This window comes from Myotis nattereri (genome assembly GCF_964212035.1).
Source record: "Myotis nattereri genome assembly, chromosome: 2".
Classification (NCBI taxonomy): domain Eukaryota; kingdom Metazoa; phylum Chordata; class Mammalia; order Chiroptera; family Vespertilionidae; genus Myotis; species Myotis nattereri.
In genome coordinates this window covers 7,895,938-7,915,032 of record NC_138076.1, presented here as the reverse complement: position 1 = coordinate 7,915,032, position 19,095 = coordinate 7,895,938, and the positions used below count along the sequence as shown (strand labels likewise).

General features: G+C 50.0%; 1 protein-coding gene across 2 annotated transcripts in view; it reads left to right on the top strand.

Annotated features, from left to right (window-relative positions):
• ENPP6 (ectonucleotide pyrophosphatase/phosphodiesterase 6) overlaps nt 1-19,095 on the top strand; it is a 73,590-nt gene that overhangs the window by 37,423 nt on the left and 17,072 nt on the right. For both annotated transcript variants that reach the window (XM_081085203.1, XM_081085204.1), the window contains exon 3: nt 11,556-11,667. In XM_081085203.1, the coding sequence (XP_080941329.1) occupies nt 11,556-11,667 (112 nt within the window). The remainder of the gene's footprint in view (nt 1-11,555; nt 11,668-19,095) is intronic.

Here is a 19,095-nt window from a genome sequence, read left to right as displayed (position 1 = left end):
GAAACCGGCCAGGAACTGCATGACTAGGGCCTAGTAATGTTTTGCAAAGGGTAAGAGCTGATGGTGTGTCCCTCACTGATTTTATTTTTATTTTTTTAAATATATTTTAGAGAGAAGGGGAGACGGAGAGAGAGACAGAATCATCAATGATGAGAGAGCATCATTGATCGGCTGCCTCCTGCACACCCCACACTGGGAATTGGGCACCCTGAGCATGTGCCCTGACCAGGAATCGAATTGTGACATCTTGGTTCATAGCTTGACGCTCAACCACTGAGCCACGCCAGCCGGGTTCCCTCACGGATTTTATTCCCCTGCCCTGTCCTTGTGCTCTGAGGTCCAAGGAATTTCATTGAGGGGGAGAAGGAAGAGGCTCCGTATTCACTTCACGTGGAGAGTAACCCAAAGCCGAAGGGCGCTTTTTCCGGACCATCAGTGCTACCGTACACAGTGGTGGTGGTTTTTAAGCTCATTCGTATGGCTCTCATGAAATACAAAAAAGGAACAAAAAGTAGAAAGCTTTTAGGAGCCTGTGGTTCAGACTCTTTGGAGTGAGAGCCTAAAGAATCTAAGTTCCACTTCGTTCCACATGCATTTTGCAGTGTTAACTCCCTACAGCCTCGCAATCAGGAGGACGTGAGGGCAATCCTCCGTGTGGCTCTGGGATGGTGCTGGGTGCGGTCTGGACCCTTCTACTGGCCTCTTCCTGTCCTGAGCAGGTGTTCAGATGAATAAGACACCTTCTATGTGGGTGAAAGACACACTTCCACCTCGCTTCCCCTCGCCCACTTGCCAGAGGTGAGCTGGGTGGGGAATTAACCATGGGTATCTGACTCCGCTTCTATCAAGTTTTAGTTGTTAAAAGCAAGGTGATTTCATCAGGATACGTAAGGAGGCACATATTAGCTATTGATCAGGAATTGTGGATTGCTCACAGCATCCTCTCCTTGTCTGCTGTGGTGGATCCCTGACAACCTTCAACTGGGCTGTGCTTAGATGCAGACACTTAGGCTCAGGGACTAGCAGGAGCCAGCATCAATCACACAGATGGGTGCGTTACCATTATGGCCCAGCCGTTTGACTCTATGTATGTGACTTCAAACACTTGAATAACAAGTGGAATTTTTTTCAGGCAATATTTGACATTGCAAAGACAAGGGATCCAAATTTTCACTAAATGTTCCAATAACATCCCCAATTTGTCATTAGAGTTTACGATGTATGTAATTTTAGAACCAGGAGAGGCCTTAGTATGTAGTTTGCTGGTTCCTACACTCTTTAGGAAACAGATAAAAACTATGATTTCCTTTCCAGATCAACACACCCATACATACTACTCTCACAATTTTGTGCTCATGGAATACAAGAGATCACAATGATGACACTTCCGAATGGTTTTCCATGGCAACATATGTCTCTATAATATCTAATTGATTTGATATTTTAAATGCGATGCAAACATGCGTTAAAAACTCACCAAAGTATACAATGAAACACAAGCTGTTGTCATTAATGATGTCTGGCAAAAGTAGGCGTGGGTCAAAATTCTCTAAGACTCTTCGGGTTGAATTCGCCTTGAATTACTCCCTTTGTGTGTGGGTAACTTTGGTAAAACTTCATCACTAAGGTTGTCTGTCTGTGTCATCAAGAAAAAGATGACAAATTCGCATTTCGAGTTGAGGTCTTCCCAAAGAAGTGAGTTTCAGAAGCAGGATTTCTAGGCGTCAACCATTTAATAGTCTTGTTTTTTTATTGATATTCCCCTTCCCCAAGCCCTTGCTACATTATTGTCTGTGTCCATACGCTATGCTTAGATGCATATATGTTCTTTGGTTAATCTCTTCCTACCCTTTCCTCCCTCTGAGATCTGCTATCTGTTTGTTCCATGCATCCATGTCTCTGGACCTATTTTGTCAGTTTATTGTGTTAGATTTCACATATAAGTGAGATCATGTGATATTTGTCTTTCTCTGACTGGCTTATTTTGCTTAACATGTTAATCTCCAGGTCCATACCTGCTGTTGCAAAGGGTAAGAGACCCTTTTTCACAGCTGCGTAGTATTCCATTGTGTAAATGTGCCACAGCTTTTTTATTCACTCATCTACTGATGGGCACATGGGCTGTTTCCAGATCTTGGCTATTGTAAATAGTGCTGCTGTGAACAGCAACCATTTCTGCTGCAGGGAAATTGAGGAGGCATTGCCTCTCTGCACTGCTGTCTGCAGAAGCAATTCCTGCAGCGTTGGAAAGTTTTCATAGCTACCCAGCCACATCCAACCCTCTTTTGTAAGATGATCGTATGTTGGCCAATAGAGCTCAGAGTCTCTCAGCGGCATCCAGATGGAATTGGAAAACCTTAAAGAGAAATCCAGGGCTGAACTCGCCTTCTTCACAAATCACAGAAAATGTGTTTCTTCATAAAACATCTTACAAGGGTGTGACTCAAGGCCCGGGAACAGGCTCTCAGGAGACAACTATGAACAAAAGCAGATACAGGCTTTTCTCAGCCCCTGAGAATTTACCATCCAGTCAAAGAGACAGATGATAATCTCACATTAGCCCACGTAAATGTAAAAGTGCATTTGTTCAAGGCATGATCATGGAAAGCATATTGCATCATGGCATCATCTATAAGGGATCTGGTTTCATCTGGGAGCGTGACTCAACACCTGAGAGGGTTGCTAAGGTGGGGAAGCGAGAGTGAGGGTGTTGGGTGGGACAGAGCATCCAGACTGAGGGGACAGCATGTGCTGAAGTCCTGGATGGGATGGGAGACACACGGAGGAAACCGAGAAGGGAGGGAGGGTGGAGTGTGGGTGAGGTGGAGAGAAGCTGAGGCCAGGCCAAGCTCTCTGGTTGGAGCTGAAGAATTTGTTCTCATCGTGGGAGGAATAAGAAGTCATTGGAAATCTTTAAGATGGAAGGTGACAGTATCACACTGGCATGTTGACAAGACTGCTCTGTAGCATGGACAATGGAATGTAGACATCCACCATGGATGGACAAGGGGTGACCAACCAGTTAGGATGTTATTGCTCGGACCCAGGAAAGAGGAGAGGTTAGCTAGGACCAGGACCACAGAAGTGGTGAGAAATCGATGGATCTCTAGGACCTGCTGATGGATTGGATTGGGGATTAAGAAATTGAGCCAAGGCCGGGGAGGGTCTTGTGCTCCTGTGGCACCAATGGCCTCCCCACATTTTCCAGCAACTCCCCAGAGCATGGGAGGGGGATCCAGAGGAAGAGGTCCTGACAGGGTGGAGAAAAGGGCCCAAAGTTGGTATTTCCTATAGTGAACCAGTCCTCGTAGAGAATGCTGGAGTCTTGGCTTTTGGTGGCTGAGGGCCGTTACCTGCACCCACTCCTCCCAGGCTGTGCCACAGTCTCGGCTGGTGCCAAACACCTCCTGGTCGGCGCCCTCTGCCGTGCCTCTCCTAGCGGGGTCGGGGCCGGCGGCTGTCTGATTCAGCGTGTGTTGGGACCGAGGTGGCACTTCCCCCACCAGAGCCCTTTGTGTGCAGAGAGCTGTGCCCCCTCCTGTTCTCCTGCTGTGTTTCAGCACGTCGCTGGGGCACTGGGGGAACCTCGGGGAATTTAGAGAAAAGAGCCGGAACGTGCCTCCTGGACCAATTCAGCCACCTCCTCACGGGGACCGCCACTTGACCTGTGCTCCAGTTTCATCATTTGTCCGACAGGGATGACCAGATGCACTTCGCAGGCTTGCTGGGCATATGAATGAGACAAGATATGTAGAGTATTTGACCAGAGTAGATGCTCAGTCCATCCTCTGCCCCCAGATTCCAGAACGAGAGCTTAGCCTATGTCTGTTTTTATGAGACACAGGGGAGTGCGCCCCCCCACCCCCCCAGCTCACTCTTAGCCCCAAAGAAAAATTCTTGAATTCACATCAGGAATTCAAACATACCCTGCAGCAAAGAGCACAGAGTGAGCACAAGCCCTATTTTAACTCGCCAAGAGAATTCAGGGCAACTAAGGGATAGGAGGGGGTGTTTCCAGAAAAGGGGTGGGCAGCTGGAGCTGGCCACTTTGTCATCAGAGAAGGAAAGGAGGCCAAAGCCTGGCTTTTTCATGTGTCGGGGTTGGGAGGCAGAGACCACGGACAGGGTACGTCATACACACGACCACACGCAGAGGTGGCACTCGCCATCGGTCAGTGTGGGCACTAGACTGGCCTCTGGCTATTGGCCCCAGGGCGGCAGAGGGGTGACGTGTGGGGCCCCCACACACAGCACTCACTCCTGGAAGTAACCCAGAACTACCTCACAGGTCAGGTCCAAGGTCCCCTCAGACACATGGGAAAGGGCCATTTGTCAGACTTGAAGATCACAGGCTCGGATTTGAGGGACTGGGGGTGGGGAGTCCCTGGACAGGTGCCAGAGCTCAGCAGCCAGCTGCAGGGCTCAGCTCTGCAGCAGAGGAATCGACAGCATGTTGCATCCTGAGTTGGCCCGGTCTGTTGTGGTCCAAACCCCAGGAAAGCACCCGTTTGGAGAAGAAGGCTTTGGTTGGGAGTACCTTGTGGGGCAGAGGTCAGGACGGCTTCCGTGGGCCAGCATGAGCTCGCTGCACTCATGTGATCAGTTGTAAGATTTGGGTGATCGGAAGCACAGCACCTGCCTCAGCCCCGGTAGCCTATCTGAGGGTCCCAGGGACATCATTCCTCACCTGGTTCCACCTGGGAGGGCAGGCCCGACCCCGGCACGGAGACTTTCCCACCGAAAGCCAACCAGCAGGTGCAGAGGGGAAACCCCACCTTGGCCCTCATCATGCTTTGCTGTAGCGTCACCACCGACTTCTAAGCGGAGACTCGGCGGGGTGAGGCACATGCTTCTTCTCACCCCGGCTCCCCGTTAGTCACCTCCGGTGCCACTGAGGCACGTTCATTGAGGCTTTGGAATCTGCTGTAGGGGACGCGTTGCTTCTCATCTCCTTTGTCGCCCGGGCTGGCTCCCTGCCCCTGCACACAAGGCCAGTCTTCAGCGGCGTCCTGTGCTGGGGCCCGCCCACCACCCTCTTCTCCATCAGAAGAGAGACGCCCCCAGAGGTCTCCCAGCCCTGTGGTCCCTCCTGACCCTGGGGATCAAAGGCCCCCCTGTCGCCCAGGACTTGTTCCCACAAGCTCCTGCGTTTTCCTGGAAAAGGTTCCATGTTTCTAAGTGAGTTAATTGGCTTAGCTGCTTTAATAAGCTCTCTTGAGACATGGATTCAACAATTGTACACCTGCCTCCCATCACAGAAAATGCAGCTCTCGGGGCTTATTGTTACAAGACGTGTCAAAGCTGGCAAGCGCTTGGAAGGTGAGACCTGTGCTCTAGGAAGTGGGGGGAATGTGAGTTTTATGGGATCCCCTTGGTGGTCCTTGGAGAGAGTTGCCAGGAAGCCAGGCTCCTGTGGGGAAGCTGTGGGCACGGCGAGAATGTCCCAGGGCTGGGAGAGCTGGCCACCAGCCGGCAGGGAGGGAGACATTGGGACGTTCACTTCTCCCATCCGTGGCTTTTCCGCCCTCACCTGTAAAATAAAAAGATTTGATGTGAGGCATCCATAGGGCATCGCTTGCCTTGTAGACATCATTGATTTGCATATTTATTTGGACAGTGTGGCCCATGGCAGTCAAGTGATGTTGTGATAAAATGGGTATATTAAAATAATTTTCTGATGATGGAAGTTAAATGTTTTGTAGAAATGCCTTTTTATAAATATATTTTTTTATTGATTTCAGAGAGGAAGGGAGAGAGAGAGAGAGACAGAAACATCAATGATGAGTCCTAGCCTGTTTGGCTCAATGGATAGAGCATTAGCCTGTGGACTGAAGGGTCCCAGGTTCAATTCTGGTCAAGGGCACATGCCTGGGTTGTGGGCTCGGTCCCCATTGTGGGGCATGTGGGAGGCAGCCAATCTGTCTCTCTCTTCCTCAGAAATCAATATATTTAAAAAAAGAAACATCAATGATGAGAATCATTGATCGGCTGCCTCCTACACAACCCCTACTGGGGATCAAGCCGGCAATCCAGGTATGTGCCCTGACCAGGAATCAAACCATGACCTCCTGGTTCATAGGTTGATGCTCAACCACTGAGCTACACTGGCTGGGCTGAAAAAATGTCTAATTCATTCATTCATTCATTCATTCATTCATTTTGCACAAAGGTGGCCCTCTGGTTGTCTGTAAGTTCCCTGTAACTCTGTCTTCTCCTCAGGGCATATTCACGAGGTTGTAGGAGAGGTTACTCACCCAGCCTCAGGTGGAAATATCAGTGGGAAGGTGGACTCTAGACAGAGATGAGACGATGTCCTAAAAATGAACCCTAATTAAGGGTAATTCCCACCCAGTTTCCCTGGGAGCCAGGAGGGAACAAGGTGGAGCGAAGGCAGACATGCCCTTGGAGTGGTTGTGAAACCGGAATCTCGCTCCGAAGCTCCTATTTGTTCTGTGAAACCGAGAGGTCCAGGCCGTCGCCTCTGTCTCCCCACAGATCCCCGCGCAGGGAGGCAGGCACCTTGGAGTGACCTGCAATGACCTCCTCTAAGCAGACTCCATGCTCCTGGGGAAGCCCAGCAATGGCCTGGAGGCAGCCGCCCCGAGGGTGAGCCATGCGCCCACATCCACAGTTGACCCCTGTGGTAGTTCCAGAAAGGGGCCCACAGACTCCTGGGCAGAGAACTGTCTGGTGGGATCCATACAGCACCCCCTCCAGTCTGCTGATTTCCATCAGATAAACACCAAGGAGAACAAGACCAAGCACCCGCGCTAATTCACGAAGCAAAACTAGCCTTGCTGTCTCTAAAACCACCCGTTCGCTAGCTCATGTTCCATCACATTACTGCATCGTGGCTGTCACTTCTTGCTGGCTGCTTTCCTTGTCATTTACTCATTCTGGGTTAGGAGATTCGAGGTAAGGGAAATGCGTCTCCTTTTTAAAAAAAAAAAAAATAATAATATTTTTTTATCGATATCAGAGTGGAAGGGAGAGGGAGAGAAAGATAGAAATATCAATGATGAAAGAGAATCATTGATTGGCGGCCTCCTGCACGCCCCCTACTGGGGATCAAACCCGCAACCCGGGCATGTGGCCTTGACTGGAGTGGAACCTGGGACCCTTCAGTCCATAGACTGACGTTCTATCCACTGAGCCAAACCAGCTAGGGCTGCTTCTCCTTTTGAGACTTCACCAAGGAGAAGCCATTGGACAGGACAAGGGAACAGAAGGATTGCATTTGCCCCTTTCTGTCCACTTGGGTAGGAGTCTAGTTCTGTCTCAGGGCACATGGAGGTATAGCTTATATTCAAAGTAACCATGTCTGCAGGACTTGCATTCAGCTTATTGATACTAATATTCAAATCCTCCATATCTTTATATAACTATTACATTTTATATAGACACATCTTCTATATCTGTTATTCTTTGCATCTTCCTACTGACAACGTTTGTATTTGGTTGGCAGCAGGCTCATACATCTTGGGTTCACTGAGTCTCTTGATTGCATTATTTTCTCTTGTGCTTATTTTAATCTCATGTTTTTAAATTTATCAAGGCCCCTAAGTATACAAAATCCACTGCTAATCTATACTAATAAAAGGGTAATGTGCTAATTAGACCAGGAGACCTTCCGGACAAAGCCATGGTGGTGGGGCCCAGGCAGAGGTGATTAGGATGATCAGGCCAGGAGGGGAGGGCAGTTGGGGGTGATCAGGCCAGCAGGGGGGGGGGGCCAGTTGGGGGTGAGCAGGCTGGCAGGGGGGGCAGTTGGGGGCGAGCAGGCCAGCAGGCAGAGTGATTAGGGGCAATTAGGCAGGCAGGCAGGTCAGCAGTTAGGAGCCAGCAGTCCCAGATTGTGAGAGGGTGCAGGCCGGGCTGAGGGACACCCCTCCCCCCATGCACGAATTTCATGCACGGGGCCACTAGTGTTGCCAATAAGAGGCCATGCTGAGTGATTGGCCTGGAAATGAAGTAAAAGTGATTAATGACTACAAAGGTGGGAAATCAGTGATGGTTATTGCTCTTCAGCCACACATGTCCCTTCCACCATAGCTACGAACTTGAAGAATAAGAAAGCGATGGAAGCTGTTAAAGGGTTTGCTTCATTAAAGGGTCTGAAGGCCATGAGACCAAGTTGAGAAGGGCGCATATCAGACACAAAGAAACTTCTAATGACCCGGATCAAAGACCAGCCACAGGACCATTTTCCTCTCAGCACCATGACGATCATGGCCAAGGCAAAGTGTCTGCAGTGCTGAGAGAAAAGGCTGGACCCACCTACAATGCTGAATTGACTGCTAGCTCTGGGTGGCTTAAATGACTCAAGAATCGTTATTAATTACGTAGTGTGAACGTGAGGGGTTAGTCTGGAGTACTGATGTGGAGGCAGCTGAAGAATTTTGGGAAACTCTAGATAAGCTGACTGTGGAGGAAAATTACTTGCCAAAGCAAATATTCAAGTTGATAAAACCCCCCTAATCTGGAAATGAATGCCTGAAATGACTTTCATCCATAAGGAGGCCAAGTTAATATCAGGTTTCAGGGCTTTTAAGGACAGGATAGCAGTCTTGCTTGGGGGCAATGTTGCAGGATGCAAATTGAAACCCTTTGTGATCTGGCACAGCGGGAACCCCAGGGCCTTCAAGCATATCAGTAAGTACACATGCCCGTACACTGCAGGGGCCAGGAGAAGTCACCCCTCTTCCAGGGTGCCCTGCTGGTTTGTTAAGCCTGTGAAAGGGAGAGAAGTAGGTTTGGAGAATAATATACCTTTCAAGATTTTACGTATTGTTGGTCATGCTCCTGAACATCTTGCTTTTACTGGTTATCTTCTTCCCAGTATCAGAGTGGATATTCTCCCTCGAACCACTACCTCTTTGAGTCAACCAATGGATCAAGGAATTATAGGAGCTTTTTAAAAATTATTTTATTTTTATTGATTTCAGAGAGGAAGGGAGAGCGAGAGAGAGATAGAAACATCAGTGATGAGAGAAAATCATTGATCGGCTGCCTCCTGCACGCCACCTACTGGGACCAAGCCCATAACTCAGGCATGTGCCCTTGACTGGAATCGAACCTGTGACCTTTCATTCTGCAGGCCAATGCTCTATCCACTGAGCCAAACCAGCTAGGGCTATCACAGCATTTAAGGCCTATTATCTGAGGGAGACTTTTGCTCAGGCTACGATGCAACTGAGAAAGACACGAAGACACTAATGCAATTCTGGAAGGATGCTGCCATGGTTCTTGAGTTAAAATTCATTGTAATTTTTAAAAATAAAAAAATCCATAACAGTGTTACTACAGGTCTACATTGCCACACATAGTGTCTAACTTTACTATATAATTCTATGTGTAATCAATAAAATTTTTTTACATCATCCTTTAACCCAGGCAAGTTTACATTTCTCAGGTGAACTGTATAATTATGCCAATATTAAATCCAGATTCATTTTAATCCAACAAAGCATTAAAAGAATATATGATTGATAATATTAACAAACATAATTATTATACAGAACACTTATGGTTTGATATTAATGTACAAACACAAAAAAGTGTGCAGTTTTTTATATATGAAATGTATTGAGTGCTTTTGGTCAGCATGATTGTATAGGTTTCGGGTGTGCATTTCTATCTTAGAAGATCTAAATATTGCACAGTGTGCCCGCCACCCAAAGTTAAAACTTCTCAATGCAGTTTGCTTTATCTGCAAAAGCCTGGTCAAAATTCCATTGCTTGCAAACTCACATAACTATATGTCAGATGTGCCAGAAGCAGATACCTGGCCACACTGTGTAAGGCTGGTAATCTTCTGTAGGATAGGCGGTGTCTTGCTTGCATTTGGGTTGTTGACCCTGAGCACAGAGTAGATACAAAGTGTGGGCCCGCTCATACCTGGCTGACTAAACTATCTTTGAGAGAAGAACAAACATTCACAAATTAACCTTCAACTGATGAAACACAGGTATCTTAAGTGCTATAACTGGCCAAGATCCCACTGGCATTTCTTCCAATGAGGAATATTTTCCAAGAACCCATGGGCAGGATTTACTCTTGGGGCCTCTAGCCTGTTCATTCTTCTCAACAAACGAGTCTTGGGCAGGCAGCTTCCTGGCTTCTGGGCCTCCCTTAGATAGGCTTGCTCTCCCTGCACCCATGATATCAGCCAGGGCGGGATGGCGTCTCCACGGAGCACTCCGCGCTTGCTCCGGTATGCCGGATGAAGGAATTCTTCTTGGGGGCTGCCCCACCTGCTAATAAATCAGCTGTAACCAGCTACAGACCAGATGGCTACCAGCTGTAGCCAGATGTACCCAGGAGTGGAGTTAATGTGATTCTTGACAGAGACACTCCCTTCTCCCTACATTCCCAACTTGTCCCACTTTGACTCACTTCCACCTTGGAAATCATTCTCCCTGGGCTAGGGGAAAGCTCGCCATCTGGTCTCCTGACACCCCCTGTCTGGGGCTGTGTTGTGCTGACAGCTCTCCACACACACCTTATTGTGTCTAACTTTGAACTTTTGCTTCTGCTGCTCTCTTTGCTGGGGATGTCCCTTTCTTTTCCACCTTCACTCCCAGCCCCCGACGCATTGGCTAGATGCAGTCTGTGCGACTGAGCCCAACATGGGCATTCAAGGAAGGCTTCCAGGAGGAGGTGCCCCTCACCACCCAGTAAGTGTGCATTTCACTCAGCCTTCACGCAGTACACTGTTTTCCTGTATGTCTCCTCCCACTGGACTCCTCTCCGGGATGCTCCGGGTTGGAGACCCCGGCTGATAAATGCCTGTTTCCACCTCGCCTGAACATGGCAACTAGTTCATAGTAGGTGCTCAATGAATTACCCAACTAACTCAAACTGAAACGGACTCAGCCCTCTTCTGCCTTATGTCCTGAGAAGGTTGGGTGACTCTTCCTCAGGGCAACTGCTCCTACCTCCCAGGGGGCTGGGGCAGAGAAGCTAAGGCCACCGCAGCCCCTCCCATCTGAATGCCTTTTATTCTTTTGCCTCATTTGGGGAGAGGCAAGGTCACGGCTCCGAGTCCTTGCTTTCGCTCAGTGATTTTTAGGCTTGCCAATCTAGGGCAGTCCCTCTAAGTCCAGTCAGACTAGTGGAATGCTTATTTTATTATTCCTGGACTAATCCGATAGTACCTAATACCTGATTCTAGAATAGGCAATGGTGCAAGAGAAGAATTAGTGGTTATGAAAAACTCTACAGGAAAAATGTTTTAATGGAGACATTTCTATGTACTAATTAATTTTTTGTTTCAAATGTGGGAATTGAGAAAGACAGTTATTAACCAATTTTTGCTAGTCCCTGTCAGGGGACACTGGTGTTGCATGGGAATGACATTTGAGAATTTTTGCTCCAGTTAAACAAAATTACAGTTAACTATGCCACTTATCAGCAATAAGTTCTTTTATTTCTTGAAAATGAACAACAACATTTTTTTTTTTTTTTAACTAATGGAGCCTCCGTCCTGAAATAGGCTCATCACCCTACCTCAGCCATTGAAGAAAGTAACCATTTATCATCTCTTTCCTTCTTAGGCTGTGAGGTGGAGATTCTTGGTGTCAGACCCACCTACTGCCTGGAATATAAAACTTCCCCGACGGATATCAATTTTGCCAATGCAGTCAGCGATGCTCTCGACTCCTTCAAGTAAGTGCCCCAGGTTCTTAGCCATACCCTTGTTCTTCCTGGTTTCCGGGACCAAAGATAAATGCTAACGTGAATTCAGAAGGCTTGGTGTAGGTGGAATGTAGGCCGTGATTTGGTGAATGCTTGCATCTCAGAAGATATCAACATGTATTCGGCCAAAAGGGAGGATCTGTGGTGAAATAGGTCTGGAAAATGGCCCTACCCTCTTCTTGGAAATGTACAAAGCAATGAGCACATCAGAAGATAGAACTTTATTTTCTTCTCTCCCATGAAACCATAACACGCAGTTTGGAAAATGCAAAAATTAGTAATAGCACATGCGAGTCTGTCAGGGAATGTGACCTACAAGGCAAGTCAGGACAAAGCCTCAAGTCAGTCTCAGAAATCCCTGGACGTGACAGCAAGATGGGTAGCCAGGTGGGGTGGTCTCCATGAAAAATCAGCCACCAAGAAGCTGGGGATGTTGGGCCTCTTATGTTTCCAGGGCTGGGCCTGGGGTCACCGTGGCTACTGAGGGGGCCTCCTGGGCAGGTCAAGGCACAAGACCCATAGTATTCAGAGTGGAGACCATGGAAGGACTTCCATGCAGGGCAGCTCCCGAGAGCCTTCACGCCATAGGCACTGGCCACATGAACGGGCCTCAGATAGCGTTGGCCAAGCATGAATCCCATTCTTGCCACCAGCACCGCAGGCATCATGGGGAGCAGCAGTGACCCCCACGGAGCTGAAAGGAGGAGACAACAGGCTAGCCTTTGCTATCTCTTAGAGTGATTCCACTTCCACGAAAGTCTATCAAGAGGGCACTCTGGGCACATAAGGGTTTAGGCTCTGATTGACAGGTTGGAGAGAAAATAGATTTAAAATACTTAAAAGCTGAGAAGGAACAAATTAAAATTTTAGGGTATTTGAGGGGGTGGTGGTGGAGGGGAGTGGAGACAGGGTTTGGAGGAAGTCACCTGTAAGTCAATATTCTCCACATGGTTTGTAACTGGGATGTGCCCTGTGATCTGCCTCCTGCCTACTCTGCGGTCTTTCCTTGCCCACAAGTGCTGGAACACCACCCGCACAACGACGAACTGGAATGTTGTGTGGCAGCCTCGTTTGTGCAAACAAAGCAGAATGGTGCGGCAGGCGTAGCAGATGAGCTGGAACTTTCGATGGGTCTATGTCTGTGTGAGGCTGTTTCCAGCACGCACAAATGCTAGCGCTCCCTACAGCCTGCCGCCTTGCCAAATATGAAAATGGGGAACATAGTTGTCACACAAACGCCTCCCAGTTATGCAACACTGTTTGGCAGTGGGATCTTTTTTGCATCCATCTTGTCTTGACAGCTGAATGGTGTCCCACTGTACACCACCCAGGGACTCACAGGTAGAGAAGCGCCGCACACACAGCTACGGGAATCCCAGCTCAGCGCTGGCCTGCACGCTGGTCAATCAGGCGGGCCTCCCTGTCCCGAGGCCCACCTGCTGCTGGAGGGACAGTGCTCTGTTCCTAGAGAAGTGTGTTTCCGCTTCCTGTTTCTAGGGAAGTTTTCCTTTTTTTGTTTCCAGGCATCACGGCACAGCTATGGCACCCGGGAGGCACAGCTTTACCGTGGAGCACAGCGTTCGGCGATGGGGAGGATGGTGTTTTGTTGTTGTGGGTAGTGGTGGTGCTGGCGGTGGCAGTGATGTGTGTGCACGTGTGTGCGTGTGTTTAGAAAGGCGCTGGGCTCCTCTAGAGAGAAAACACTGCAAAGAACTGGAGGCCCAGGAAAGTGGCCCCAAGCGAGGCCTCCACGTGGTGATTCTGGGCTAACACATTGCCCAGCATTGCAGGCGTCTCTGTAGACGGCCTTGGCCTCCAGGGCATGGCGTTCACATGGCCGCCGCGTGAAGGATGCCCTGGCGCCGGGTGGCGAAGGCCTGAGCAGGATGGGGCCAGGCCAGTGCAATTGCCATGTGGGCTCCTCATACTGCAGCATCGAACAGGGCCACCGAAATGGCCCCCTGTATAGGGGTAGAGAGTGGGATCTACTGTCCCCAAACTAGTCAGGACTTGACCTGAGAGAGAGGAAACAAAAGCAGGGGGCGGGGGAGAGGGATAATCGGCCAGGTGATGCTTATTGCCCTCTGAAGACAGTAGGATGACTTAGTCTCCCCCACAAAGAAAAAGGGGAAACCTCTTTCAACCGGTCTCCGCACTACTAGGTCACATCTCGTTTCCTCCTCACAAAGCAGAACAAAGGACCGACAGTGGTGAGCCAACATTTGTCCCATCTAGAACAGCGGTTCTCAACCTGTGGGTCATGACCCCTTTGGGAGTTGAATAACCCTTTCACAGGGGTCACCTAAGACCATCGGAAAACACATATATAATTACATATTGTTTTTGTGATTAATCACTATGCTTTAATTACGTTCAATTTGTAACAATGAAAATACATCCTGCATATCAGATATTTACATGACGATCATAGCAGTAGCAAAATTACAGTTATGAAGTAGCAGCGAAAATAATTTTATGGTTGGGGGTCACCACCACATGAGGAACTGTATTAAAGAGTGGCGATATTAGGAAGGTTGAGAACCACTGGTCTAGAACAATCAAGATGACTTCGCAAGTCGCAGCTCATTCATGCAAGAGTGTGACTCAAAGGAATCATCAATTCTCTTGGTGCGTGTGCTCAGGCAAAATGATAAGTATTTACCTTGCCATCAGCCCCAAATGACGAAGCGTGTTTAGAGCCCCATACTCCCCTCTGTTTTTTTCCGGCTTTGTCTCAAATCCTAGCTGTAATATGAAGAGCTCTTAGAGCTCTCACACATGAGTGTGCAAACACACACACACACACACACACACACACACACGCCTCCCGGTCGGTGGTCAGTGCTGCTTATTTAGGGTCTGTTCCCTCTGCTGTTAGTTTGAGGGGCAGCAGGAACAGACACAGGAGAGATAAGGCCTGACAGAAGGCAGGAGACATGGTCAAGGTCCTAAAGGTGGGCTCCAGCCAGGGACAGCCTGTCAGCAAAGGGCCCACGTCAGCTTCCTTTTCTGGCCTGGGCATCGCCTCCAGTGCTCATCGCCCTTTACCGACCCGAGTCATGCTCTTGTCGTTCTGCCTTTGCACGTGGACAGCTTCGGCATGGGGGGGGGGGGGGGCGCGTGTGGCACTGATGTCATCAACACCAACCTGTGTCAAAGCTCAATTGCCAGCGAACCTCGCTCTACGTGCGGGTGGGCACTCCGGGTGTTCCCCCTCACCCCACGCCTTACAAGGGAGCCCGCTCCTGACAGCTGAACGCGTGCCTCCTCGACTCGCTGGGACCAGAGCCCAGTCCTCCCCATGGGGTGTGGGACCCTGTCTTTCGGGGCCTCTCCTGGGTGTGGAGTGAGTGACATCTGCTTCCCAGGCGTTTCTCAGCCCTCCGTCCACACACACCGCTGCTAGCCTGGGCTCGTGCGGGTGGTGGTGGCACAGGGGCCTGGCGGTCTGCTCGCTGTCTCCTGCGCTCAGCGACACGCAGCCCCGGTCACTGGTACTTTGGTGCCTTGACACCGCTCAAGGGGACACCCAGGCACCTCCTGCCCACGGCCACGTCCCTGTCTGAAAAGAAAGCAGGCGAGATCCACGTCGCTTCATCCACCCCCCGGAGTCCTGTCTGCAGGATGTCTGTGCTTTAGTGGCGGGGGAAGGTGCATGATGCGGAGCCAGCGAGCCCAGGAGCTGGGCGGGGTGCGGGCGGGCAGCAGCCAGGTGAGCGGGCCGGCCAGCCTGGACGCCCGCAGGGGCCTGGACACTCCCACGGGGCTGGGAAGACTGACCGCTGTGACCTCTCAAAGTTGGTCAACAATGAGGGGCCGTGGGTGCGGGGGGGCCAGGCTGTGGCGACAGCTCCAGTGTCCTGGTCATTGTCCCTCCTCCCCAGGGGCCCCAGGAAGAGGGGCAGGGACACAGGCTCAGTAGACACTGGTGTCCCCTCTCTGCTCGACACACAGGGCAATGCCAGCCTGACACATGTCTGTGTGGAACAGAAATGGGGGTGTTTCTCCCCTTTGCCTCCCCCTTACTGTGTGGCAAGCACGTTACAAACACCAGCTCACTCAGTACCCAGGTAGGAGGCTCTGAGGAGGCTTTTCAGGCGGGAAATTGAGGCGTAGAGCGGTTTAGAGACCTCCGGGTTAGTGAGAAGGAGGTTTGCATGTGACCCCAGATGTGTCTAGTTCTGGGTGCCCATCAAAGCATAATTTCCCTAATGAAACTTCGCCATGTGCTCACGACACGAGTGTATGAGAATTATGCAGCAGGTCAAGTTAATTTCTTTCTGAGGGACCCAGGAGATGACAAGACGGGTTGAAAGGAGAATATAAGAAACACGGACGAGGAAAAGGATGGTCGAGAATTATGGGATACAATTATTGTAAGATGCAGAAATGCTTAATAACTTCGAGGATCATCAGACCATAATCTCTACCAGACAAAAGTACTTTCATCTCGTCATTTTCCAGCAGGTTAGCAGCTGCGTTTCTGGAGTCGGCGCTCCTCCGCAGTTACGTCTGGGGAGCGAGAGCCAGCTTACCGGACGCTGCCTGGTACAGCACCGCAAGGACAGGCGGCTGCTTTTCTGGCCTTATTTCTAAGTTTCGGATTGCTTTTGTGAACAGTCAGTAACGTCCACCATTCCTTGAAATTCCCCCGTTTCTCTCGCCCTAATTCTTTCTCTTTCCGACCCTCATCAGTAAGGAAAATGGATGTGACATTATGAACTTTTTACATTGAAAAAAAATCTGGACAGAATCCTGAGGTGATGGGGGACCTGAGTGTCCCTGAAACCCCGGGACTAGGGGCCCCTTTAGCTCTCAGGTAACTGGGCTGACGGCCACATGTCCTCTGGCACCGTTCCCGGACCTTCAAGCCATAAATAGCCACTAACAGACCCGCAGACATTCCCACCCATCGCTCCTCACCCGGCACTCCGTTACAAATGAGCTGGCCTGTGATGGAGCCCAGGCCCAGGTGGGACACAGCTGGCGACCAAGAATTTGTCAGCTAGACTGCAAGCAGGCGAGCGCTTCAGCCTGGAAGACGTGGGTCTCTGATGAATCAGGGAGACCCCAGCATCCAAGCCTTTCACGCAAGGCACGTGCATAGATCCCTGACTCGCAAGCATCCCGCAGCCGGTGTTGCCGGCATCTGGAGTTGACAGCTTCCTGACACAGAGCCATCAGGTGCCTCTGAGGGAAGCCCTGGCTTTCTGCTCACACGGAGATTTGTGGATATGGCAAATAGCCTAAAAGAAACCAGCCCCCTGGCTGCGGCGGCGAAGCGAGGTGTTGAAGACGAGATGACCTAAAAGCATTTCATTGAACTTGACTGCAACAGTGTCCTGGTTGGGAACTGTTCCTCACATACAAGCCCCACCTTGGAAGGGTGCACACCTACACACAGGACACGCCGTGCAGGCCGCACATCTGGGATGCTGCCTATACAAGTGCACAACACAGCTACGTGCTGAGGCTTATCTGAGGGCATGACTTTTCTGGAAGGTTCCATATGTTCAAGCATGGTGGTGAAGGAAGCGCCATCGCCCTTCAGTGGCGTGACCTTGGGACTCAAATTTAGGAATAAGTGAAAATGCATCAGGGCCAGCGAGACGTCCCCCCGCCGCCGACACGCTTAGAGATCTCCGTGACTTGTTCTCTGCTGTCTTAGATGCCGAGGGAGGGAGGGTTGGTCATTCGCACGTTAGTGAGTGTGACTAGTGACAACATCACTTGTGGGAAACACCTAAATAACAACCTAACCCAGTCCCCGTTGTGTAGGACGGTGGTCATGGCATTTGTAAAGAAGGGCCATTTATTTTTGTTCTAAAAAGAGAAAAGTGGCCCCGGCTGGGTAGCCAGTCGGTTAGAGCATCTTCCCAATGTGCTAAGGTTGCAGGTTCGCTCCTTGGTCCGGGCACATACAAGGATGAACCAGTATATGCATAAATGAGTAGAACAGCAAACCGTCTCAAAAATCAATAAATTTTTTTTTTATAAAATAAAAATAAAAAGAGAAAGCAACATTCCACTTACCTTGAAAGCAGAACTGTGACGCCCAGCTCAGGGCAGGCAGGAGAGCATCACAGCGTCCTTGAGTGGAGGCCCCCTTGGCAAGTCCAATCACAAGAAAGAGAGAGACTGTTAACAACCAAAGGGGTCCGTTCACTTGTGGGCATAAAAGCCAAAGCGAATGCGAACGGAAGTGAACAGCCCAGAAAATTACAGTTTACTAGTTGAGGAGATGGTGCCCACCCAGACTCACAGGTGAGCTCCTGCTCAGAGGCCTGGCTCCCCGATGGCGTCCAGGGGAGGGCTGTATAGAAGGGGAGTAACTCACCACGGTGGCTGAAGGAGGTGGGGTCGTGGGCTCTACTGACGGGTGGGGCCAGGGCAGCTGACCACTGCAGCAGGTCCTGAGGTCAGCCATGGCGTGGTGCTGTCTGGTTTTGTGAGGGGGTGGTCCCTAGGGTCTTTCTGCTCTCATGGGCCTGGGGCGGACACAACGGAAGTCCAGATGTCACCTGTAGCTTGACCGAAACTCTGTGTGGCCAACAGGTCTGAGGCTTTGTCCTTAAGACAGTGTGACGCTGACCAGAACCCGACGTCCGAAGGGCTGATGACTAAGGAAGCGGGTGGACGGGCAGAAAGGAGGCAGGGTCACAGCAACGAAATGGCGCTTCTGCGAGGTTACAGGACCAGAACCTTCTCTGGGACGGTGCAGTGAACGAAGTGGATATGGACACTCAGAAGCCCGGGTTGGGCCAGTCTCAGATCTGTGAGGCTTTGCCTATCTCCCAGCATCCTCTTTGGTCCGTTTCTTCATCTGCAAAGTAGCCACATGCTTTTCAGTCGGGACGCTCCTCACCGGAGCTCCAGACTTTGAAGGCGTGGCCAGCCGCAGCCTGGAGTCTGTACGTGGAGAAGTGAAAGCGACTCCGTTTCACGGTGCTGCCCTTGCTGTGTCTCACATCAGCTTTCTTGGGTTTGGTGGGATTCTTATAAGAGAACAAGAACCGTTTCCCCAAGATCAGTCGGATTAAGCAGAATGTGCTGTGGGCTGTTGAGATTTTTCAGAGTTTTCAGTGATTGTGTTCAGGGTGACAGGGTTGGTCCCGCCTGGGTTTGGGTCCCATACACCTCTCACTAGCTGAGTGATGCTGGCAACTGTATTGAACTCTTTGTTCAATACATACCTACCTTAGAGGACTGTTGTGAGGATTACATAAGATAATGTCTATAAAAGCCCTCAACATAGCACCTGACCCAGAGAAAACTGTCATTCCTAGAACAGTTACTATTACTATACACTCAACTGACAGTGTTAAAGCACCTACTGTGTGCTGGATACTAGGCTAGAGCTAGGAGAGTGAGTCACCACCCTAGGGCAAAAGAATTTCA